The sequence below is a fragment of the Coffea arabica genome, chromosome 5c (assembly GCF_036785885.1).
Source record: "Coffea arabica cultivar ET-39 chromosome 5c, Coffea Arabica ET-39 HiFi, whole genome shotgun sequence".
In the NCBI taxonomy this organism is placed as follows: domain Eukaryota; kingdom Viridiplantae; phylum Streptophyta; class Magnoliopsida; order Gentianales; family Rubiaceae; genus Coffea; species Coffea arabica.
In genome coordinates, this window is record NC_092319.1 from 44593901 (window position 1) to 44620618 (window position 26718).

At 35.2% G+C, this 26718-nt stretch overlaps 3 protein-coding genes and 1 long non-coding RNA gene across 4 annotated transcripts; 3 read left to right on the forward strand and 1 right to left on the reverse strand.

Annotated features, from left to right (window-relative positions):
• Window positions 1–7762: 7762 nt before the first annotated feature.
• LOC140007544 (glycerol-3-phosphate acyltransferase 1-like) lies at window positions 7763–10080 on the forward strand. The gene is made up of 2 exons (XM_072050216.1): window positions 7763–8461; window positions 9045–10080. Exons 1-2 carry the CDS (start codon window positions 7763–7765, stop codon window positions 9945–9947), a joined length of 1602 nt encoding a protein of 533 aa, XP_071906317.1. The 3' UTR covers window positions 9948–10080.
• A 5473-nt stretch (window positions 10081–15553) lies between these two features.
• LOC113689841 (glycerol-3-phosphate acyltransferase 1) lies at window positions 15554–18097 on the forward strand. The gene is made up of 2 exons (XM_027207636.2): window positions 15554–16414; window positions 16984–18097. The coding sequence occupies exons 1-2, from the start codon at window positions 15683–15685 to the stop codon at window positions 17929–17931; spliced, it is 1680 nt and encodes a 559-aa protein (XP_027063437.1). The 5' UTR covers window positions 15554–15682; the 3' UTR covers window positions 17932–18097.
• Window positions 18098–20206: 2109 nt separating this feature from the next.
• Window positions 20207–21965, forward strand: LOC113689842 (uncharacterized). Its single transcript, XR_003448246.2, has 2 exons — window positions 20207–20953; window positions 21668–21965. It is a non-coding gene; the product is annotated as an uncharacterized lncRNA (long non-coding RNA).
• Window positions 21966–24411: 2446 nt separating this feature from the next.
• Window positions 24412–25311, reverse strand: LOC140007380 (uncharacterized). The gene has a single exon (XM_072050131.1). It carries the CDS (start codon window positions 25309–25311, stop codon window positions 24412–24414), a length of 900 nt encoding a protein of 299 aa, XP_071906232.1.
• Between the last annotated feature and the right edge of the window lie 1407 nt (window positions 25312–26718).

The window sequence follows — 26718 nt, forward strand, 5'->3', positions numbered from 1 at the left end:
TATAGGCAAATACGCATATCCTATTTAAAGTATCGGCTCTTTACAGATATTTTATTTTCAAATATTTAATTTAGGGATAATTTCAGAAACCTCCCCTGAGGTTTCTGACATTTACACTTACCTCTCCTGTGGTTTGAACAATTACACTGACCTCCCCTGAGGTTACTAATCCTTTACAAATTCAGTCCAAATGATTAAAATATTATTTTAGAGAGTGAAATTAGAATTTTGTATCTGATTTGTCCTTTGTGCCACATGTCCAATGAATGACAAAGTATTACAAATTAATTAACAATTAATAAACTTTAACGAGCGTAGTTTATAAGTAAATACGTATTGCCTATTTAAAGTACCAGCTCTTTAAAAGTATTTTACTTTCAAACATTTACTTTATCACAAATATTTATTCTCAAATACAGATTTGTATTTACTTTCAAATATTTAATTTTTGTTAAATACAAAACCTACCAGTTTTTCTTCCGTAGAAATATTAATATAACACCTTTTCAATTTTAGTTATAAATATTTATGTATTTAACATAAATTAAATGATTCAGAATAAAATATCCATAAAGAGCCAATACTTTACTCATGTAATGGATGAAAGTCATAAAAAATTAATAGTTTATGAGGCCATTTATTTTTTTAAAAATATTTAATTTATATTAAATAGATAACCTAATGATTTTTTTTGCAAGAATATTACTTTAACACTTTTTAATTTTTAATTACAAATGTTAATATATTTATCATAAATTAAAGGGATAATTTCAGAAACCTCCCCTGAGGTTTCTGACATTTACACTTACCTCCCCTGTGGTTTGAACAATTACACTGACCTCCTCTGATGTTACTAATCCTTTACAAACTCAGTCCAAATGATTAAAATATTATTTTAGAGAGTGAAATTAGAATTTTGCACCTAATTTGTCCTTTGTGCCACATGTCCAATGAATGGCAAAGTATTACAAATTAATTAACAATTAATAATCTTTAACGAGCGTAGTTTATAGGTAAATACTTATTGCCTATTTAAAGTACCGGCTCTTTACATGAATTTTATTTTCAAACATTTACTTTATCACAAATATTTATTCTCAAATACAGATTTGTATTTACTCTCAAATATTTAATTTTTGTTAAATATAAAACCTACCAGTTTTTCTTCCGTAGAAATATTAATATAACATTTTTTCAATTTCAATTACAAATATTTATGTATTTAACATACATTAAATGATTCAGAATAAAATACTCACAAAGAGCTAATACTTTACTCATGTAATGGATGAAAGCCATAAAAAATTAACATTTTATAGGCCATTTATTTTTTTTAATTTTAATTTATATTAAATAGATAACCTATCGATTTTCTTTTTACAAGAATATTATTGTAACACCTTTTAATTTTTAATTATAAATATTGATATATTTATTGTAAATTAAATATTTAAAAATAAAATACCTGTAAAGAGCCGGTACTTTAAATAAGTTATGCGTGTTTGCTTATAAACTACACTCCTTACTTAAATCAATAAACTGCACTCCTTAACTTAAATTAATAAACTATACTCCTTACTTTAAATAGTGTAGTTTATAGGCAAATACGCATATCCTATTTAAAGTATCAGCTCTTTACAAATATTTTATTTTCAAATATTTAATTTATGATAAATATATTAACATTTGTAATTAAAAATTAAAAAGTGTTAAAGTAATATTCTTGCAAAAAAAATCATTAGGTTATCTATTTAATATAAATTAAATATTTTTTAAAAAATAAATGGCCTCATAAACTATTAATTTTTTATAACTTTCATCCATTACATGAGTAAAGTATTGGCTCTTTATGGATATTTTATTCTGAATCATTTAATTTATGTTAAATACATAAATATTTATAACTAAAATTGAAAAAATGTTATATTAATATTTCTACGGAAGAAAAACTGGTAGGTTTTGTGTTTAACAAAAATTAAATATTTGAGAGTAAATATAAATCTGTATTTGAGAATAAATATTTGTGATAAAGTAAATATTTGAAAGTAAAATACATGTAAAGAGCTGGTACTTTAAATAGGCAATACGTATTTGCCTATAAACTACGCTCGTTAAAGTTTATTAATTGTTAATTAATTTGTAATACTTTGCCATTCATTGGACATGTGGCACAAAGGACAAATCAGATACAAAATTCTAATTTCACTCTCTAAAATAATATTTTAATCATTTGGACTGAATTTGTAAAGGATTAGTAACCTCAGGGGAGGTCAGTGTAATTGTTCAAACCACAGGAGAGGTAAGTGTAAATGTCAGAAACCTCAGGAGAGGTTTCTGAAATTATCCCATATTATTGCAATTTGATAGGAAGCAGGCAGAGAGCAAATTAATAAGACAGCAAGCAGGAACAGGGGGAAGGAGTTCCCGGAGAAGGGATAGGACGGTCATAAGAAGTATCGTTCCTGAACAGTGTACGATCAGGATTTAGTCCAAAAAAATTATACGGTTCAGATCACTTTTTGTATCTTGTTTTTAACAATGTGTGTGAGACCCATAAAATTTTGTTCAAAAATTACATGTTGTGCAAATAAAATTATGCCATGTGCAAAATATACAAAATCGTTAGAAACGATTGCACCTGCGACTGTTCCTGCCCGTGGTCCGGAGTTCTCCTCCTAATAGAATAAGATTTCTCTTCCTCCAATGCCTCTCTTTGTAATGGAATAGGATTTAAAAAAAATAAAAAAAAATTCATAATGACAAAAAATTTTAGAGTGTAACGAAATTGATAAAAAAAAAGGGATAAAAATGTATGATTATAATGGTTTTTTTTTCTTTTTCATGATTACTGTAGATAGGGAGTCTTGCATTACCGAATCTACATTTGCTGGAAGTCATTCGGCATACTTCGCATAAATATTATTGGCCAGTGCTGCAAATTCTAATTTACACATTACTTAGCTACAAAAAATCTGAAGTAACAAAAAGTAGATTGACAAGTGATCACATGCAGTTGTCTGTGATTTTTTGGCTGATATCCCTATACTCATTGAGTTTGGGTTTTTTTGGAATCTCCAACATAACGTTGAAGTCCATACTTTTGCTCCCATAAGTACCAAAATCGTGCAAAGCGTAAAATTTAACAACCACTTAAGCGCTTAATAGTTAATTCTGCATCAAGATTAAACTCGGAGTCTCGCAGCCAGAAGAACGTTGATAGAAAAGTACTCTGAGCTGGGTTGATTTGATGATGATGGACTGATCATCAAAACTAAGCCAAACATCTAATCTTCTACTCCATTAATTAGGAACATCTTTATTCTGTTTTTGGACCTAATTAATAGTGAGTGGAACGTAACGACCAATTGAGTGTTAGTATGAGTCACCTGAACAGTCCTTATTTTCTTTGTAAATTAAGCCTCGGATAATTCCATTATATCGCTACAAAAATCTAGTTATAGTTGACAAAAAGTTCATACATGCAAAGATGGCAAGGGAGGCTTGGATAATTCTGATAATTTCTAATCGTGGCTCTGATAGAGAAGAAATTTGTGATGAAAATAGAAGAAATAGAATTTTTTGATAAGGTAAAGAAAGAAGAAATTGTAGGTGCACATGAAGATGTAGAATTGGTGATTCGAAAGAAAATTTCACAAGTGATTGAGAAAAAAAAAACAAAATCATTAGTGAGATTAAGGATGTGATTGAAGCTTGTGGCAAGATAAAAAAAATATTAACTTTATTGGAACTGATAATTTGTTTGAAAGGCAAATCAAATATTGAAGTTGGTTGCGATTATGTGAGGACCTGTAATTTTCTTATTTTCTAAGTTTTATTCTATTTAATTGCATGCTTTTCTGCATTTTCTTTATTAGGAAAATTTTCTAGATAAGTTTTATGAGTAAATATAGTTTTAAAATGATTTTTCTAGTATCGGTTAATTTTTGAAAAATTAAGAGCGTATACCGGACGTGGGACCCACTAGTGCAGAAAGTTCGAAAAAATTCGGTCAATTAAGTTAAGTTTTGGATACTGGATTTATTTTACCAGGTGTTATGAGATAATTAGAGGTTACCAAATGGATTTGTGTGAGAGAGACAAAAGGATAGCCATCCATTTAATGAAAGTGACAAGTGTCACTTGGAGATTAAGTCTTGCTTTTGACCACTATTCATTACTTTACCAAATAAATCAAAATTGACCAAAAATCATCTTTAATTTCAAGGTTCTTGGCCGGTTCTCTTCAAGAGGAAAAGAAGAAAACTCTCTCAACTTTCTTAACTCCAATTTTGCTCAATTTTCAATTCCAACCGTTTAAACTTAGATTTCCTCCATAAAAACCTTTAGTTTAGTGTTTGTGTGGCTATTGTTGGAAGTGGTTTGGAAGGAATTGGTGCATAGTTGTTTCTTCTTTTGAGTTGCAAGGTGAGTGACTTATGAACCTTTCTTGTGTTCTTGATAGTGTTAAATTTGTGGCTAGTATGAGTTAAAGAGATGAATTTAGGTATTATTTCATGAGTTTAGTTGAGATTGATGACATTTTTCTATTTAATCATGATTTTTCTTCATATGTTTAATATTGTGTGACCATGGATGATAACTTGGTATAGCTTAGAATGAAGCTATTGTGTGTAAATTGTAGTTATTTGCGGAAATTTCCGCTTTGTACCAAAATTTCCAGATTAGGGTTTCATTTTTCCCTAATTCTGCTTGGTACTGTTACACCTAGTTAGAGGCTAAATTAGCCTTAGGTTAAAACATGAAAGTTGTAGAGAATGATGTTTTATACTTTTCCTATAAAATTTCAGCCCAATCTGAGCTCGGAAGCTTGTGAAAAGTCGGAAATACCCAGACTGGCCTAGGTAGGAGTTCAGCGAGCAGGGTTGTCATTTCACCCAATCTGACCGTGACTTTTCACCCTGATCCTTACTGAATTAGAATTTTTCCAAAACATGAAAGTTGTAGTCAATGGTATCAACTAGTTTCCTGCAAAATTTCAGCTCGATCCTAGTACCGTAGCCTGTGAAATGATCAAAATACCCTTGACTGTCCATGAACCCTGTTTCGCTCCCAGATTTCTATTTTCGTAGAGTTTTTCATTTTTTACCATGAAAATACATGATTTGGCCTTGGAGGTCTTCATAAGAAATGTAGGTATATGTCTTATCTTTCCAACGCCCCTAGAATCACCTCGTTTCGACTTCGGTAGCTTGAGTTATTGTTGTTTACGCATAAAGCGGTTAACCAGCCCGAATGTGAGATTCTGGTTCTATGAATGGTAATTTTGACTTAGATACACTACAAATTGGACTGAGTGTTCTTCATCAAAGTTTTAGCTCTTTGTCTTAGCTTCGAAACGGTATAACTTGCACCCCAATCTAATAAGTGTAGCTCTAGTTGCGACCTTTCCGCTAAATAACATCAAAACTGTCTTTTGTTTTTTAACGTAAACTTCATTTCCGCACATGTCCCTTGCTTGGCTATACATTTATACGTTCTATCGGGCCTTATTTTGGTAGTGTGTGTGTGATTTTGGAAATGATTGAGGAAAACATGAAGCCATAAATGGATGGAAAATAGGTAAATACAGAGGGCATGCTGCCCAAAATTTTAGAGCTACGCGATTTTTTTAAGTTGAGTTAGTCTTGGGAAAAATGATGGATTTTGGGAGTTGTTTGTAACCCTAGAACCAACTGTTATCTTTTTTTACTCAAAAGTCATATTTTATTCTTTTGTACTAGTACTTAACCTGGAAAGGCGTACGACCTGTAGTCGAGCCTCACTTGTGCATTCCGTTTAATCGATTTTGGATGTGAAACCTTTAATTGTTTTACTTTAATGATTTTAGGGTTTCTTGGCGATTAAAGCCAGAGTGAAGTGAAAACTTTTTTGAAGTATCTGTACTTGAACCGATGAGTGTACCACTCCCCTTATTTGTTGCTTAACTTGGTTTCCGTACATGTACTCTGTGATTTGATTGATTGTATTATCTGTTTATTCCGTTTGATACGAGGGTGTATTTTATCACACTCGTTCTCTTGTCTGTCCGTATGCCTAGTTATTGTGTATACTTGAATCTGATATCTGTACCTGAGTCTGTTTGGACGTCATTTGGAGAATTGTATCCAACGACCTTTTTGTGACCTTTGAACTCATAACCTGTGGCTAGTTACTCGAGTCGAGCTAGCAAGGGTCTTGTCGATTAGATAACGAACCACGGTAGTCTGATTCTGGAAATCTTTGGATATTGAGACTCTTGATTCCGGTATACTCGAGTATTACCATTTCTGTTTCCGTTGAGGTGTTCGGGCCCGGTAAGGGGTGTTTGGTGGACGGAATTTGGCGTAAAGTGGGGTCTACGGACGCATTGGTCTATATATGTTGACGGAGAGTCAACCGGTTTGGATCAAGTACTGCACTAGAAAATTGGCTCCTGAGAGCCACCTGTATCCTTCCTATTTGAGTCCTTGTGTTTAATTGTTCTACTTTATAGCGGGCATGTGTATTTGATTTGTATAACGTGAAATGCCATGATTTTACTGCTACATGTTTGGTACCTCATTGAGCGTAAGCTCACCCCCTCCTCGTTATCTTTGTTTTCCTTACAGGAACCCCTTTTGGAAATCATGATTTTGAGACGCGAGTTGAGCTAGTTAGATACTCTTTTGTTCTTTTGTATAGCTCCTCGAGAGTTGGCAAACTCTAAATGTATTTCATTTCAAGGGTTCCATTTGATTTGTAAACCTATCAACATGAAAGTGTTTCCCTCATGTGATTTTGGTAAGTTACTTCTAAGCTTGGCGGTCTACAATCGTTAAAATTTTTTTGGGTCCTATCGCGCGTAATATAGGATTTGTGTGATTCGATTCCGTAGTTCTGGCGAGAGTTAGGCAGGCGGTCCGCTAAACCCTTTGGTTCACCTTAGAGAAAGGTGGGGCTGTCACAGATTAATTGTGGAATGGACAAGTTAGTTGAAAATTGTGGCATTGCTGAAACTAGTGTGATTGTTGATATGAACGAATTCGAGCAAGTTCATAGTGAAGTTGAAATTTTTGGCAGTGGAAAGAATGATTTTATGATTTTGTGAGATTTTCTTAGTAATGTTGATGAATTAAATTATGGAGTATGCAATGAAGTATGGATGAACATGTTTGAGTTTCTTGACAGAAATGATGATGCCACGAGAAGTACAAGTTTCGTCAACTATAATGTATATACGAAATTGAAAATCAATTGTAAGTTAATATTTCACATCGTTTATGCAATGATAGAATTTTTTATGGAAACGAAAGTTCGAGATGATATTGGAGATAACTACAATGACAAGTTTGATTTAAGGGAAGTAATGCAAAAAAATTAAACCAAACTTTTTTAATGTAGTAATTAATTACTAATATGTCTTCATGAAAGTTTCTAGTGGCATGTTGTTGATCTGTTCTCATTTTGTGTTTTAAAGGTTATGGTTGGTTGTTCAAAATATTGTGCCAGTTGGTAAGTGCAGCTTCCTTATAGTATAGGCAATGTCTAGTTCTATTAGTAATTGGTTTTGTATATTTTCTTTCATGTGTGATTTGAGCCCTCCTAGTACTCTCTAAATTACGTGCTAGTGTATGTATCTATTCTCCTCCTGTTCTTACATATTTTTATGTATTAAAATTGCTTCCGCTGTGTGCTTTTTTGTTTTTTTTCTCCGCCTACACTCTCATGCATACAATTACATACGCTCTAGCGGATCTCATGTGGCAGTAGAGAAAAATGTGTCATGGTACTGCACAAGCTGATCTACTGGGCAACCTCACATTACAGAATTGCATTTAAGGTGAGAAAAATTGGGATCTTTCATCAAGGCCCCATTATGGAATCAATGAATCAAGTTTCTTCATATCCTAGCGTGACCGAATGTACATTAGATAGCAGAGGGTCCCAAAAACTGGTTTGTGACATCATCACATTGCTGAGGTCTGATCATTCCTTCTTTCCATATTTCTTGTTGGTGGCATTTGAAGGCGGTAGCATCTTGAGGGCATTCTTGTTGCTTTCATCCTATCCTCTTATGTGGGTTCTGAGCTTCGACCTCAAACTAAGAGTTATGATCTTCATCACGTTTTGTGGACTGAGGCTGAGAGACATGGCTGTCGTTGCTAGGGCTGTTTTGCCAAAGTTTTACCTCGAAAACATCAATCTTCTTGTTTACGAGGTGTTTGCTTCAGCAGGATCAAGGCTGGTTTTCACGAGCGTCCCTAGGGTTATGGTTGAAGGCTTTCTCAAGGAGTACCTGAGTGTTGAAACTGTTAAAGGAACTGAATTGCACACCATTGGCCCTTTTTTCACTGGTTTGGTATCAAGCTCGGGATTGCTTGTGAAGGCTAGAGCGCTCAAGGAATCTTGTGGAGAAAACTTGCCGGACATTGGCGTAGGAAGTTTAGATCATCATGACCACCAGTTTGTCTCTCTGTGCAAGGTGGTTAATTTCTTTCATTAAGCACCCCAACCACAAGCTTTTTTCCCCCCTCATGGAACATTCTAATATATATTGGTGTTGCGATACAATCGAATACAGTATAGTGATTGAGAATTAAGATACATAATAAATGCTTGACCACAAAAGATAAAAGGAGTTTTTTTTTTTCAATACAATTTATTTCACAAATTGTTTGTCATGATATTGATGTATTTCCACCATCTAAAGTCACAGTTACACATGTATAATGGCAACGTTTAAGCATAAAACATTTTTTTTTTAAAATCACGGTATTATTGACAGCTCAATCTTTAAACTGAAATTGAACTCCCAAATCCACTCATAGTTACTTAAAAGTCAGAGCTATAAATTGGTAGTTGTCAAACACAGAGATTTTTATCTCAATTAGTTGGTCCGCAAAATGCCCTCTTTTGCACGATGTTTGCCCGAGTTATTATGTCTAAGATTCTATAAGCCTGTGACAAATAAAAAGTAACAACCTCTTTCGGTTTTCCTTTTTGGGTATTGTTTGCTCGAATTGGCTTTTTTTTTTCCTGAATGTGCATGATCTTCATGATTGCAGGAAGCCTATGTGGTACACAAGGATGACAGGAAAGCTTGTGAAAGCACAATAATGCCTAGGGAGAGATATCCAAGGCCACTAATATTTCATGATGGCAGGCTAGCTTTCTTTCCAACTCCTCTTGCAACTCTCACCATGTTCATTTGGCTTCCTTTCGGCATAATACTGGTAATCTTCAGATTTTCAGTTGCTCTACTCTTGCCTTGCAAGATGGCCAAGTTCTTGATCTTAGCAACTGGTGGAAAACTAAAGTTGAGATTGTCTGAGCCATTGGGTTCAGAAAGTGAGAAAAAAGTTCTCTATGTGTGTAACCACAGGACCCTCATGGACCCTGTAGTTCTTTTTGGAGCACTGGAAAAGCCTTTGACTGCTGTGACTTACAGCCTAAGTAAATTCTCTGAGATGGTGTCACCAATAAGAACTGTAAGGTTGACAAGGGATAGAAACCAAGATGCTAAAACCATTCAGAAATTATTGAGCGGAGGTGATTTAGTCATATGCCCTGAAGGAACCACCTGCAGAGAACCCTATCTTCTGAGATTCAGTTCTTTGTTCGCGGAATTAACGGATGAGATTGTTCCCGTTGCCATGGATACATATACATCCATGTTTTATGGGACGACGGTGAGTGGATATAAGTGGTTAGATTCAATCTTCTTGGGCATGAACCCTAACCCTTGTTACAGCATTTATGTACTAGAAAAGTTGCCCAAGGAAATCACATTTTCTGTTGGGAAATCAAGCCATGAGGTGGCTAATTATATACAGAGAAGATTGGGTGATGCATTGGGTTTTCAGTGCACTAATCTGACAAGGAGGGACAAGTACACGATGCTTGCTGGAAATGAAGGGCTTGTCCAAGATTATAGGAAGAAAGCCTCAGAGCATAGTCAAAATTCTTGACATAGCATAGATTATTGTTAATATACTATAGTTTGGTTTCAATTCATTTACAACAATGAATTACAATGTAAAATTGTAACCAAGATTTATTTAATATTTTACTAAATCTGGTTGTTGAGTTTGTTTGGGTACAGGATCATTTGGAAAAATATTTTTAGAACAATATTGTAGTATTTTTTTTAAGAATTAATTTTCTATACACTGATAGTGAGTGTGTTTGGATTGTAAGTTATTTGCCCAAATATATTTGCTTACATCACCATTACAATTTCCAAAACACATTTTTATCTTCGCAATTACCATTTTATCTCACATACATCACATCACAAAAAGTGCTACAGTAAAAATATCTCAAATAACTTACAATCCAAACACACTCAGTACTGTATACATTTTCACCATTAGATACATGACATGTAATCCGAATTTGAATTTGAAACTCAAATTTTGTATATGTGTCGTATATTCAACTGTGATAGTATATACCCGGTTAGTATATATAAGATTTACTCTTTTTTAATGTGATGTATGTAATTAAGAAAGAATAGTCAAGAAGATTAAAATAAAAAAGCGATTGAAAAACGAGTTTATGATATAATCAAAAAAATTGTTCCAACTAAGCACTTGAAACGCATTTCCAATGCCTAAAAGAAAAATACAAAAAAAGGAAAAGGGTTCATTTCCAACTGATGAAAGCCCATTAGCTTATGTCAGTCCAGTCTCTTAGGGGGATATGTTGCCCATTGGAAGGTTGGAAGTTGAGATAGGCCCACAGCACTGCAGTCCAATTGTTAAGAATTCAGAGTAAATCGCCCGTGGGAAAGCCCAAAGACTGATTTGTATTGTTATTAAGGTCTTGTTTGCAAGCAAGTTTTTGACCAAGTTTGCCTGTTACAAGTTTTTTAACAACTTTAACTACAATAACCTCAAAAAACTTTTTAAAGTTTTTAAACTATACACTTCAAAATATCCAAAACTTTACATACTTAAAAATTTTTTTTTTTACAACTTCTACAGTAAGATACAGTAAAATTTTAAATAACATCCAAAAAAACCCACTTACTAAACAGGGCCTAAGATTGCAGATAACACGTTTTTTTGTTTTGGGTCAAATTTTTACATGTTTCTTCAGGTGGCAAATTCTGTTGCTGCCCATTGCCAACTTAAGAGGACGCTAAAGATGAAACGACCACATTTTTTGAAGCAAAATTTACCAAATAAAGAGGCAAAATGTCGTGAATAATTTCGATATTTTTTTTACGAGAATGCCAATTCATAACTTTAAAGCACGTTCTCTCTAATTCTTGAAACTGGATTTTGACCTCTTTTTAATCTAAGGGAGAGTTTATGCTGTCTACCAAAAAAAAATGAAAAAGAAAAGTAAGAAGAATTTTAATACACTTCATTTAGGACAGGCCCATGTAGGACTGTAAAGTAAACGAAACGTTAGCTCGACTAGGGGTGCTAGCAAGTCAAGCTGCTCGCGAGTAGCTCGCAAGCAGCTTAATCAAAAGCTTGACTCGAGCTCGAGCTACTCGTTAAATTTAACGAGTCGAGTTCGAGTTCAAAAAATAAATACTCGAGTGCTCGTCGAGTTTAATCGAGCTTTCATATTTTATTTATATTATATTATATATTATATATTTTAAAAAAATTATAGATTTATTTCAAAACTCGAGCTCGAGCTCGAGTAGCTCGGGTTTGATATTTACTCGAGCTTAATCGAGCTCAAACGAGTCGAGCTCGAGTTTAGTTTTATTTCATCGAGTCAAGCTCGAGTCCAAATTTTTTTACTCGATCGAGCTCGAGCTCGAATAGCACAAATTTTGATCGAGCTCGAGCTCGAGTATGGTGCTACTCAAACTCGACTCGGCTCGATAGCACCTCTAAGCTCGACTCGAAAATTTGAGTTTGTGCACTCAAAATATGAGTTCTAAGTGTCTAGCTCGATTAGATTCAATATTTCATTAGTTCAAGCTTGATTTGAAAACTCAACTTTTAAAAAAAAATTAATTTCCAATACTGTTTATTCACAAAACTATTTAGTTTTTTTTTTTTATAATTTCTAGAAGGAGAGGGAACAGGAGAGTTAAAATTTAGGACCTTTAATTCTCATGATCTCAACCGTGCTCTAGTTCCAGGATCTCAACCTTAGTTACAAGTATTTAGTTTTTTTTTTAAATTTATGTAACACAAAAACGGGAAGAGAGAACAATAGGATTTAAATCTAAGACCTCTCGTTCATGGGATCCCAACCCTAGCTATTAGACTATAACCTCATCGGCAAAGTATTTAGTTATTAATGATATATTACAAAATATCATTTAAAAAATAAAAATATTTGAACCTTAACGAGCCAAATACCATTTTTTGACAGAAAAAATCATTTCATTCAATAAATCTCCATTAATGGTAGAAAATACATCAAACAAATATGACATAGGTAAATGTAGATCTGAAATCAATAGATATAACATTGCTCCTATTTATCTTCCATTTGGATGAATCATTGTAGCCTTTATACATCTATGCATGTCTTCTGATAGTTAGATCTGATTAAAATTGGTTTAAATTCAAAGAAAAATTTAGATTTGACAATAATAGAGAAATTGCTCTTTTGAGAAACTAGATTCTAGATTTATCAAATCTTAAATCTTACAAACAAGATAAAACACTAAAAAGACTCTTACAAGAAAAAATTTAGGAGAGTTTCGTTAGAACAATTTAGAAGAGAAGAAACTCTTATTATGAGATCGCAAGATAGAAGAATCTTTCGTTCGAAAACTCTAAGAGAAAATTTATTCAAACAAAAGAAATTAAAAATTAGAGAGAGTGCGCGCACTCTTATGGAAAAAGACCGAATTTGATCTCTATCTCATGAAAGAAGATGACGGAGATTTTGACCGGACAAGTTCAAGAAAGACAGAGGAGAAAAGAGTTCTAGAAGATACTTTGCAATGCTTATGTGTGCGGAGACCAATACTTGACTGTAATGAACCAAATACTTATTAATGTATTCGAATTCGATTCGATAATTAACCGGATCTCTATTCCTGTTCGAGCTCTTCAACAAATCGAACTTTTAACAAATTATTTGTTAAGCACTCGATTTGTAATAATTCGTTTATAACCCTGGCCCCAAGTAATCTCAAAAGCTGGTAAAAAAGAATCGTATAGAAAGGTGTAAAGAAGGACAATGTCCATGTGGTCTGAAGTATGCATTTTTTGTTGACTCATGTTGGCTCTGCGACTTGGTCTTCTAACAAACGGGACATTAATTATTCTGCACACCTTTAATAGACATTCGTTTCCTGATGCGTGCTTATCTAATAAAGCAATTTCCAAAAGGCCAAACCATTGCCTGAGCACATTTTAATCTCTTCCTCAATTTTGGATGCATAATTGTCTTAGCTGTTAATCACCAGATGGCTCAATCAGATTGATTGTAGAAAATTCTGATAAGCATAACTGGGCTCTTTTACTCTGTAATTGTTTGCTCATTCCACCCTTAAATGACCGGCAAAATATAGTACTGTACAAAAATGGGGATTGCTGACAAAAATGACTGGAAGCACGAAATGCCAATTGCCCCAACGCCTTGCGCCTTCTAGAAAACACTTTTCAAGATAATTAATTCACAGCCTTCTTAGAAGTAAAAACTAACTATTCCCAAAAGAAAGTTTCTTTCATTTTCTTGCTATGCATGCTTACACTGGATGGTTTTCAGAGGAAAAGGTGCCTGAAATTCAGGTTCTAATTTTGACCTCTTACGACTAGTATATATTGCAGAAGATAGAACCCATTGGAAAGGCTATACCAGAAAGCTCCATGAATGATGACTATCGTACGAGATCAATATAAACATATAATCATCATCATAATCTAGTGATAGCTACTTTTTGGTTTGGACTTTGTCACGACTGCTGTCTTGTACGCAATCACCATAGATAATCAACATAAAATTAATTAAAGATTATGCTAATATTCTGACATGATACTCAAATGGGTAATTTTACTATTGCATCACACAAGATGGACAACCAAACTACCGAAACAGTGAATATAATCAAGCTGAACGATTCCAGAATTGGAATGTTGGACGGACCAGAAATGGAAAACGGGTTTGGCATGCAACGACTATTCAAACATTGTGGCGTGGGAATCTGATGCAGAGCCTATGAAGATATCTTCATCGAATGATTGAAGTTTCACCAACCCATGAACAAGAATTGCATGATTTCAACTGCCTGTTGGGCAAACCCGAAAAAAAAAAAAAAAAAAGAACCAAGAAATTCAATTCGGATGATGGAAGACCAATTTCACTGGCTTGACCAGTTACTGATCAGGGTTTAATTTGATGTAGTAGGATTATCATTTATGGTTGAAGAGATAATGTTATTAACAAACAAGAAATGTTTGTAACCGAGGTTAATTGGGTCGTCACATGTGCTGTTGTTGGGATTAACTGCTGTCTTTATTGTAATTGACTGTTCCATCATCATGATTCAGGTTGCAGACAGATAGATAGATCCATTCAATGCATGTCTAGGGTTTGGTCGAAAAAGACATAAGCGGTGATTTAGCATTCTTATACAAAAGCTAGTCAACCACGATATGGTTGTACAGTAATGATTTAACGTAGCTAATATTGGAACCTTAACACGCCAAGAAAGCGTCAATAATTTTCGCAGAGTTCACGGTGAAATGCGAGTCATATCGAACCACACAAACATGCTAATTAACCTGGAAAAATTAGGACTATGCCAATCACGTTCTCCTCTTAGCTTAGGACTAGTTAAAATCTTAATTACCATCGACAAAATTTGACCTATCAATGTTAATTTTTTGAGACGTTCAATAGGCAATTCCTTTGGCATTTGACTTTTGGGGTGTGCATTCATTTATTGCTGCATCAACAAGTGCCAGATAGATGGTTGTAGATCATCTAACTTAAAAGATTGGAATTGAACCCTCTCGTGGATTCCAAAGAAGTCGATTGTCTTTGCTAGGAGAAAATGTGCTTATCTCAAGAGATCGAATTGATGAATACATTGAATTGAATAGTAGTTGGACCCCAACGTGTATCCATCCATCCATCCTCAAACACGCTCACACATTCCAACAAATTCAGTATTCATACTCGTAAACAATTACAGCACACACACATCACAGAAGTACGTAACAGACTCTGTCAATTTTTTCAAACACCACCAAAATATTGTGTCAATTTCTCGAACACCACCCAAAAATTGTGTCAATTTTCAAACAAAAAACCGCAATTTTGAAGGCGGTCACCAACAATCTAACCTAACCATGTTCTTGTGCCGAAAGAGATAACCTAACTGTATATGGTCAATCTTTTCATACTATTACTACCTTAATATAAGGGGAATTTTTGTTTCTTTTTTTCCTTTCTTAGAAGAAATGAACCTCATGCTGAGGGCACTAATTAGGAATTGGGAAAAAAAAAATTTTTTTTTACTTGCTAGAAAGAGCAAAACCTTTGGGCGGCAATTAATGCTAACGGTGTGGGTAACCAAATGCATGGTCAACTTCCCTCTGCACCCTTTTATTACAGCTATAAATTCCTCTACATCCATTGCTCCTTCTCATCACTTCTCTCTCATTTGATTCATTCTTGTAGAAATTTTCTTTGTCAACCATCCTACTAGTGTAGTAAATCATCATATCATAGTCGTCATTTTCAATTTGGCGGTGAATATACTAAAAAGAGTATGGTATTCCCAATGGTACTGCTCAAATTAGCAGACTGGCTAGTGTACAAAATTCTAGCCAACTCATATTACAGAGCTGCAACTAAGGTAAGAAATCATGGGTTTTTCCAGAGAAATCCATCCTTCAGATCATCAGCATCACAACTTCCTCTATACCCTAGCGTGACCAAATGTACTCTCGACAATAGAGGGTCTCAAACTTTGGTTTGTGATATCCATGGTTGCTTACTGAGATCAAAGTCTTTCTTTCCTTTTTTCATGTTAGTTGCTTTTGAAGGTGGTAGCATTTTCAGAGCCTTTTTCTTGCTTTTGTCATGCCCTTTTTTGTGGGTTTTGGACTTCGAACTCAAACTTAGAGTTATGATCTTTATCACATTTTGTGGGCTTAAGTTAAAGGACATGGATAATGTGACAAGGGCTGTTTTGCCTAAGTTCTACCTCGAGGATCTCAATCTTCATGTTTACGAGGTTTTAGCTTCAGCAGGCAATAGACTTATCTTTACCAGCTTGCCTAGCGTAATGGTTGAGGGTTTTCTTAAGGATTATCTGAGTGTTCAAACTGTTAAAGGGACCGAGTTGCACACGAGGGGACAGTACTATACTGGTCTGATATCTAGTTCTGGATTGTTTGTTAAGCATAAAGCTTTGAAGGAATTTTGCGGGGAAAAAATGCCGGATGTTGGCATTGGAACTCCAACGCTTCATGACCAGTTGTTTATCTCCCAATGCAAGGTAAGCTTCTGAACCCTTGGTTTTTAATAACCAATATGACCTATGTTCGTTTGATCCACATATACGGGGCCGATGATATGGTTATTGATATTTCATTTGTCTTCTGGTACTTAGATTCTGTTTTTGTTTTTTCCCCTTTTTGGCCCACAATAGATTTGTGTAGGTACAAGGACAGCAAAGATACTAAGACAATACTTTTCTCCTAGTCAACCTCAATAATTTTTTGGTTCTAAGATTTTGAAAGCAATGTCTATTAGACTTTGAATGCTGAAAGTTGCAGAAGTATATAAGACAAGCAATGCCATAAATATTGCATTATCCATCGATCCAATCTTGATAAACCCATATACTGGTTTTCTGATAAAACTAATGGACACTAAATACGAACATTTTACCAAATATAGTTTTTGTTTTTGTTTTCATTTTCGAATTAAAAAAGAATTTGTTGTGTAATGCATGTTCTTTCTAATGTTTAAATGATTCATCTTTGCGGCTTTAGAAATTGTTGTGTTTTTTTTTTTAAAACAGTTTATCTGACGCCTGATTATGCATACTTGTGATTTGTGTAGGAAGCTTATGTGGTCATCAAAGAAGATCCGAAGTCACGCACAAATTCAGTCATGCCAAGGGAGAAATATCCAAAGCCATTAGTATTCCACGATGGGAGACTAGCATTTCTACCAACCCCTATAGCAACCCTCGCCATGTTCATGTGGCTCCCTCTTGGAATACTTCTAGCCATCTTCAGACTCTTTGTTGGCATATTCTTACCCTACAAACTAGCCATTTTGTTAGGTACATTGAGCGGTGTCCGCCTCAGAGTCAAAGGCCACAATCCATCAGAAAACTCCCAAAATGCAAAAGGAGTCCTCTATGTTTGCACTCACAGAACACTATTAGATCCTGTTTTTCTCAGCACATCTCTTGGGAAACCATTGACTGCAGTGACATATAGTCTGAGCAAAATGTCTGAATTTCTGTCACCAATTAGAACTGTTCGACTAACAAGAAACAGGGAACAAGATGGTGAAGCCATGCAGAAATTATTATCTGAAGGAGACTTGGTAGTTTGCCCTGAAGGAACCACATGCAGAGAGCCATATCTCTTGAGATTTAGCTCCTTGTTTGCAGAATTGGCTGATGAAATTGTGCCTGTGGCCATGAATACAAATGTGACCATGTTCTATGGGACAACTGCAAGTGGTCTCAAGTGTTTGGACCCTATCTTCTTCTTGATGAACCCTATGCCTCGCTACAGCATTCATGTTCTTCCCAAGGTGCCTAAGGAGTTGACCGTGGCTGGTGGAAAATCTAGCCATGAGGTGGCCAATCATATTCAGAGACAATTGGCTGATGCCCTGGGATTTGAATGCACTACTTTAACAAGGAGGGACAAGTACCTGATGCTTGCTGGAAATGAAGGCGTGGTTCAAGATCGTAGAAAGAAATCATGTGGGACTAAAGTACAGAAACAAAATGTAGCTGAATTTACTACCCTTGAAGATTTACAACCTTAGTGGGATTGATTTTTTCTTTTTCTTTTTCTTTTTCTTTCTGTTGGTGAAGTTCTTATATATATCCATATTTGGTTGGTCTTGCTAGGCCTTATCTAATATATCTCTCACAGTTTTGTGATGAATGATACTGGGAAATATATGAGCTTTTATTGAGCAGTTATCGCAAGAGCAAGTCATAAATGAGTGCATGGAACAATCTATTGACTATCTTTTCGTTTTCTTTTTTTTTTCTTTTTCTATCATAAATGTGGATCCATGTTTGTTTCATTTAGAGTAGAATCACTAAATGAAGTTGAAGTCTAGAAGAAGATGTTACGTCCTTCGGCTGGTGTTTTTGCACCTCAACAGACGAATCCAATCAATTTCTCCCATCCTATGGTTTTGTGTAGCTAGATTTCCATGCCAACATATACAAATAGCAAAAATATAAGGGAGTATATAGATGTAGTTGTGAATTCGTAGTACATGGAGAAACTTGTGTATGTGCCTTTATAGCAAACTCTAGTTCCACCGACTAAGTAACTTGCAATTGTCACCTTACTAACACACGAGAGAACATGCCAGAGCAACGTGGATCCACATTTTTATTTCTTCTGTTATAAGAAACTAATCATTTCACAGCTGGGGTAGGTAAATATTATTATCAGTAGTAAATAAATCATGTCTGCTTTTCTATTGTTGTTTCCTTTCCAAGGCCCACAAGTTTTTCCTGAAAAATATGCCTTTATTTTTAAAGGGCAGTCTCTACTTGTACTTTATTGCATTTAAGTGAATCATGTGCAAAACTGCAAATGCATGAACCCCCTTTTTTTTTGTCAAATCTTGAAATAAATTCAAGATGGATTACCAGTGTATGGGTTTGCTTATTGACTCATGCACCTATATTCAAGCTAAGAAGCTGTGATGAGATAAATGATTTAGGTAATTGTCTGGACAAGGAGTCACAGTACCTAAGAAGTCAATTTTGGTTAAGGGTGATTACTATTCGATTTACTTGTGAAACTACGAGAGTATCTAAAACTTTAGAAAAAAAAAAACTACTCCCTCAATCTCAAATTTCACAAAAAAACTAAAAAAAAACTCTCATAAGGAAAAACTCATTAGAGAATAAAACTCTCACTAGAATAATTTAGGAGAGAAAAACTCTTATTAAGAGATTTTAGAAGAGAGAGGAATCTCCCGCTAAGAAAATTTAGGACAGAATTTATTCAAATAAGAGAAACTAAAAAATAGAGAAAGTGCTCCCTCCCATGGGAAAAGATCAAATTTGGTCTCTCTTCCATAAGAGAGATGATGAAGAAGATTTTAACCGGAAGAGTTCTAAAGAGAATGGAGAGAAAAGAGTTTGGAAAAACATTAATTACGAATTAAAAATTCACTTTGTTTGGAAAACACAAATTTCAATTGCTACGGTACGCATTTTGAATTACCTTTTCATTTTTTCAGTAACTTTTTAATTTTTCAACCACCTCTGTATCTTATCTTACTTAATACATTATATCGCAAAAAAAAAAAATTATAATAAATAAGTTTTTAGGGGAAAAAAAAAGATTTCCCAAGAACCTTTTACTGAAAAGTATATAAAAGCTTGAAATACAATTCGAAAATGAAGGAAACCAAATCAAACACAAAGTTGCAAAAGTTTGGCAATGGCATGTGCAGTTTGACTCGTGAGTGTTAGTGTAAAGGAGACGAAATAGTTATTATTATTATTATTATGAAAATTTCATTTACTTAGCAACTACCATTCCCTGCATCGAGATGCGTGCGCACAATCATGGGGATTATGATATGGTGTGTCCTCATCTTCTGAACTTGTATGAATGTTACTACTAGAATTCAAGTACACTGTCGTCGTCCCGAATTGAATTGAATTCTGGGTTTTTTTTTTTGTTTTAATAAATGTTGTTGTCTGCAGAATTCAGAAAGTTTTTCTGATCAGATAGCTGTCGAATTGTTTAACTGCAGCTCTCATAACAGTTAAATTTTGTTAAAGAAATCAGAATCACACGTTTCTAATTCATTCTTATTAATGATTATTTAAATTTTTTTTTTCATATTATTCTGTTTATCACTTCTATTATGTGATGTAGGACTGGTGACGACTCGAGCTGCTTGCGAGCTGCTCACGAGCTGCTCGAGTCAAAGCTCGGCTCGAGCTCGTGTTGACCGAGCTCGAGCAGAGCTCGAGTAGTTCGTTAAGATAAACGAGGCAAGCTCGAGCCTTCGTTTCTTAGGCTCGATAGCTCGACGAGCCGCTCGTTGGGCTCGAGTAAGTGTGAAATTACAAAAATACCCTTGATTCAATTAAAATTTACATGTTCTCTGCACACTAAGCTATAATCGATGTTCCGTGTTCGGCCACTGTTGGTAAACTTTCCTCCTTCCTTCGCTTAGGTTAACTTGTATGCTCTGCTCACTCCTTCGATTGATCTTCTTCCTCCGCCATCGACTGTCCCAAACTCCCGATTTCCACTTCCGTCACTGCCATTGCTGCTACCGCTAGTTGCATCTCGAGTTTCTTCACTTCCTCCCACTTCAGCCACAGCCATCGGTGCTACTGCTAGCTGCATCTCCACCGCTTCCGCCATCTCCACTTCAGCAACCTCCAAGCCGCGCAAGAATCTGAGTGCGCAACCCACTGCCGGAGACTGACTGACGGACGAGGATCTGGAAGGTGATCCACAGTGCCAAGAATCTGAGTGCGCAACCTCCCAATCTGATTGCGCAACCTCCTTTAGCAACCACCACTTCCGTACTTCCGCCAGCTCCGCTTCAGCTCCACAACCGCAAGTGCCAGCTCGACTAGCACTTTACTTTCCCTCTTTTCTCACACCAGGCTGACTGACGGACTCTCCGAAATCCGAACCCAACCAGCTTCCCGGCTCATCCCCATCTCCGAGCTTTGTCTAAGCTGTTCCGGCGGCACAAGTGTGCAACCTATTGAGGCCATCTCCACCACTCCCTACCGTGTCCAACATTCTTAGTGCAGTCCACTGGATTTTCTCCCTAGATTTTGCAGGTATGAACTGAGGTTCTTTTCCTCCTTTTCCTTTTCCTTTTCTTTGGAATTTGGAAGGTGAGTTCTCTGTTATTAGTATTTCTTTGTTCTGGCCAATTGCTGGTACTAAACTATGTTTGTTGGATATGAGTTGCTGCTGAGAGGTCTATGTTTGTGAATAGCTTATTTTGTGTCTGCTATTTTTATGTACTCAAATACTATTGTTGGCTTGTATATTGTCAAGATTTTAGACAAGTCTGTTTTCTAATTTACGTACATCGATTCTTTATGTCTCTTCTTCGTTTCAAAAGGAGATTTGAGATATTTTAGTTAGATGTGGAGTCAATTAGTTTAGTCGCTTTTTGTAATTTTGGCAAGCAGATACCCTTTTTTTTCTGCATCCTTTGTGGATAAGCCTCTGTTTGTCAACAGGAAAGTTAAAAATTTTGGGTAAGTTCCATTTAAGAATAAAGAATGTTATTACGAAGACTAAAACAGCTTAACGAAATTGGGGCTGAACTTTTGTGCCTATATATCTTTTCAATTGGATGTATCAAGCTGTCTACAACAGATATTTTGTGTTGTAAATTTGTGATAGCTTGTAATATTTTGAGCTTTGGCTGAAAAATTGGACTAAAAGACCTGTATTTCCTCGTATAATTTCATTTTAATGAGTATGTTTCTATCTTTTGAAGTTCTTGATGGATTGAAGGAGCTCTTGCATGTTGCCTGTAGGTTGGTTCGTAGATCCATTGCTGGCATTAGGGAAGATTACAAAGGTAATCTACTGAGACTGAGGGGATGTGTCTTTTCAAATATGTGCTGAGACAATGCTAAATATATTCCTGATCAGTGAAGTTATCATAATTTGTATTAATGGATTTTTGTGGACATTTGGATAATTTGTATTAGTGGATAATTTTTGGATAATTTGTATTAGTGGACATTTGGACATTTATGATTGTATTGGTGCATAATTTGTAGGCCTCAAGATCAAGAATATGTGAAAAATTGTAGTTATTTCATGCGCAAATTTTGTCAAAAAATGGGGAAAAAATGCTGTATTCTTGCTTAAAGTTTCAGAAATTTTCGAGCTATTTTCGAGTTCGAACTCGAGCTCCAAACGAGCTAGAATTCGAGCTGCTTTTGAGCTTCATGCGAGCTAGAAGATCGAGCGAAACTCAAGCTTTTCGCGAGCCAGATTTCGAGCTAAGCTCGCGAGCGATAAACGAGTCGATCTCTCGAGTTTTCCTTTTCTTACATCGAGCCGAGCTCGAGCTCTATTTTTCGAGCTCGAGCTCGAACTCGAGCTCTTATATAAATAAGCCTGACTCGACTCGATAAATTCAAAACTCGACTCGATTCGGCTCGTTTGCACCCCTAATGTGATGTATAAGAAATAAAATGTTAGTTGAAAATTCTAAAAAGTTTTGATCTAATGACTAAAATTGAGATTTCAAGAGATTTTGAATTTTAATTCCCTGTTCTCTTTCACCGTCATTTAAATTCCACCCCGCTTTTATTAAAAAAAAAATAAAATAACATGGTTGGCATATGTGTGCAGGTTTTTATTTTTTTTTTTGGGCTGCTTCAAATAATCATTAGTCCAAACCCAAAGCACAAAACAATTTTTAGTAAATCTCACTGGGACTAGCATTTCAGTTGGGTTAGTTGGCTCCAATATCGGCCCATTGATTGGAAGACTGGAAACTCTGGGCTTTTGAGATGTATGCCCCATCTAATTTGCTTCAAACTAATCAGATCTCCCAAACAAGAGCGGTCCATCCTAAGGACCGGATATGTATATATATATATATATATATATATATATATATATATATATATATATATATTTTTTTTTTTTTTTTTTTTGCTGACGGAGTGAGTGTCCGGATCAATGTTTGCGGGGTCTGACCCATTCCCCCGAACACGATAACCACGGGACTCGGACCCTTGCGGGCACTGGACACCAGCTATTAAAGAGGCTTGTTGAGACCAACCGAGTTGCTCATGAGGGATAGATTGAGCATAAGGATTTAGATAGTACCATTTCAACGAGCCCCATTTTTTTTTTTTTTTGGGGTGGGTAAACCATAGCTGGGTTGTTTCACCTCTACCGGGTGAGGTCGGAGCCTCGGAGGCATTTATAGAGTACATCAACATGGTCGTGACATCGAAATTTAAACACACAATTTTTGTGATTGTAACATCGAGAATGGAATTCAAAATCCCTTTTTGTTTTTTAATGATGAAATGGTCAATTCTTATTAATTGAGCTAACATTTGTTGACATAAATGTTTCCTCTAAATGGTTGAAAGCCCATCGAACAAACTCAAAACTAGATGGTCCCAAAAATTCTGTAAAGAACATTGACTAGCTTACTAGAGTCCTCTAATTGGCCTATCAAGGTCTAATAACTGCAAAAGTGGATTTTAGGAGGGCATAGGCTTCAAACTCTCAGTAGCAAAGGGCACCAACTCATATCTCCACGGATAAGAATCATCTTATTCTAGTTGATAAATTAGTGTTACTAAGACTACTCCTCGTGTATTTATTCACATTTTTGTATCTTTGTTTTTGAGGTAAGGCTTTAGTCTCCCTTGCTGATTTAATGAATAGAAATAGGATTAGCATCCCTCTCCCGTGTACACAGAATTTATCCAAAAAAAAAAAAAAAAAGGGTTACTAAAGTCAACATCAGTGGTCAAACGCAATGCATAAGTCAAATTTTCTCTTGTGAGTTGTCATCAAAACTGCTTGCATTTGTTAAAATAAGAAGTTGGTCTTAACATAAAAAAGAATTAACAAAATCAACTTGCATATTCTACGTAATATAAAACAAGGCAATTAATATAATCGAGAAAGTAAAGCAAGATGCTTGATTGATATGATCTACATACACTTAACTTTTTTTTTTTTTTTTTATACGATAGCTTTTTATACTATAGGGAGGGGGAAGGCCTGAAGAGATTTTAGGATAACCTGGAAGGAATTGAACCACCATTGAAGCACACGACTGCACTACGTAGCTGTCTGGATTTTTTAAATAAGGTCACATTTAATTGTGGCAAATTGGTGGGAGGGAAGGTATCTACTTTGTGCTCCCTTCCTCATCATTTGGCCCCGTATTATTGATTATTCACATCTCCATCTGGTATTGTCTGTTTCCAGGCTTGAGTGATCAGTATCCCTTGTGCATGTGAATTTCATCCAATAATTGTTTGATTCACACGTGAAATAGAAATAATGTCTCAACTTCTTTTCTAGCAAGGGGGCATATACTTATATTATTTATTTGTACTATTCCATCATCTAAAATATTATTTCTAGTACTTCTCACTAGAGGAAAAGTAAAATTGAATTTGCAAAAAAAAAAAAAAAAGAAAGAAAGAAAACTAACTAATTTTCTATGTTAGTGCCTTCTTATTGAGAACAACTTTTTTCTTAAAATAACAATTAGAAGAATTTAACCAGCAAATTAAATGTGGGATAGGTACATCGGTGAAGAATTATGATGAACTTCACGTAGGTGTTGGGCAGACATGCCTAATGCATCATCCACCGTTCGATCATGCCATCCATTTCTCAGAGCTTGATTCAACCGTCTGATGAAACCTGGTTTTTCCAACTCACAGTAATTCAAGAATTGTGCCACGGCCTTAGGATTCTTGCTCTTCCAGCAATTGCTGTCTTTCTCCATTGATTCCAAATCCAAGCTCCCAAAACCTAATAGCCCACCGGAAGAAACAGCTATATTGCTTAGGTACTCAACAATGCCGTTGATAAGAGTTGACGGGGCATTGCCTTGACCATCCCATAGCCATATACGTGCCATGCCTTGTTGTACTGCTAAGAACATGGCATGGCTAAAATTTGTCTCCTCCAAGACTGAAGGACTAATATGAAGAACAAACTGATGGCCGCGATCATGTTCTTGGCCGGAGTCAACAACGATGGAGCTCGATAAATTCCGGCTGGAGAGCCGGAGGATGACATGGTTGACTTTCTTCTTAGGGAAACTACCGTTAGGGTAAAGAAAATCTTCAACAAACTTGCTTGTGGTGAGAAGTAAACGTGAAGCTTCATCATTTGACGCATAAAAAAGATCGAAACGCTTTCCCGGGGATGTTTCGCGAGCTTCGTTGATAATGGATATTGAAAATCCCTTGGAGGCTTCATGGTTTGCCCATATGGAGACTATTCCAATGGAGATGATGAAAACTAGCCTGGAAATGATCCCTGATGAACTTGACAAGTAAACTTTGGCCGAGTTACTAGTGAATTGAATCGGTAAGCAGATGTCTTCGGTTGCGGCGTTAGTGGGGGTGGCGGTGGAGGGTAGGAGGGATTGGAGGAGATGTTGATTCTCTACATCCATGGAAACTGGAAAGAATTATTAAGAATGGAATGTCGTGTTGTACAAGGTGTTGAATTTGGAGTGAATAGAACACGTTATAAGCAATGTTTTGAAATTTAGACCGTTGATTGAACCGGTAGAGTGTTCGGATTGAGATTTAATCGGTCGGATCGGTTTAACTCTGGTTCAATAAATTTTTTAAAAAATAATTTATATAAATATATATGCACAAAATAAGACATGCATTGGACTAATTTAAAACTTTTTGAGATGAAAAGTTTAATATTTTCAAAGAACTTGGATTTTCACAAATAAATTGTTAAAATTATAAGTTGAAACAAATAAATTTCATTTCAATCTTACTTAAATTTACTAAAAAAATAATCTTATATCCAATCCAAAAATACCACAATATTCCAAAATTATACAAAATTCACGTCTATGAGAATTAGGCATTGTGAGTTTAAATTTTAATTCACATTTTTTATATTTAAAGATTGCAACTTTAAAAATAAAAAAGAAGATTGGAGTTTGGAGAAAGTCAAGAAAATAGAAAATAGAGATACAAACTTGATAAGAGGCCAAAAATGAAAAGAAAGTGAGTGGATGTGATATTTAATAATCAGTCTTTAATGTTAAGGAAAACTTATCTTTTAAATTTTTTTCAATTTAATAGACAAGAACAAAAAAATAACCGGTTCAACTGTTCAATCCGATCTACAAAATTCGAATAGTTTAATCCGATTTTAAGTCTAGTTAACCCAAAATATGAATAGGACCGGAGCTATGACCAATTTGCGGTCCGACCGATTTTCAAAACATTGGTTATAAGAAGCATAGTGAATGGCCTGGATAGAGGGGTCCTTTACCTCTCCCAGTACCCCATTGTTTAATCTATCTGTCGTGTCGACAATAAAGTCGATCTGCAGTATGAATTTTGCACGCCATTGTAGAGTATAACCGTAAACAAATGTTCCACCCCAAACATCTTTCTTTCTTTTTTTTTTTTTTTTTTTTCAATTCTGTACCAACGAACAAGGATCATTTTGCTATAATAGAGATTTATGATACGCTAAGAGCCTTATTCTTCTTTCCTTCTTTGTTTTTTTTTTCTTCTCCCTTCATGTCAATTCTGCCCTAGAAAATGATAGAGGAAGTCTCAAATTTGGATGGAGGAACCCATGTATGTTTGTTTTGGCTTAAATCTAAGGGTGGATTTTGATTTAGCCCTTCGAAATAGGTCAATGTATCAATTCAATCCCTAAAAGTGAGCAACTTCCAGTCAAACCCTCTCTAACTGGAACTTCCATTCCAAAATAAGCTGTTTCATCATTTCAAGTTTGGTTAATAAAATGTTTAACTAAACTTTAGCAGTATATATAGTTAAATTCAATTACCGCAAGTTTTTAGAAACTTCTAGAGCTGTTA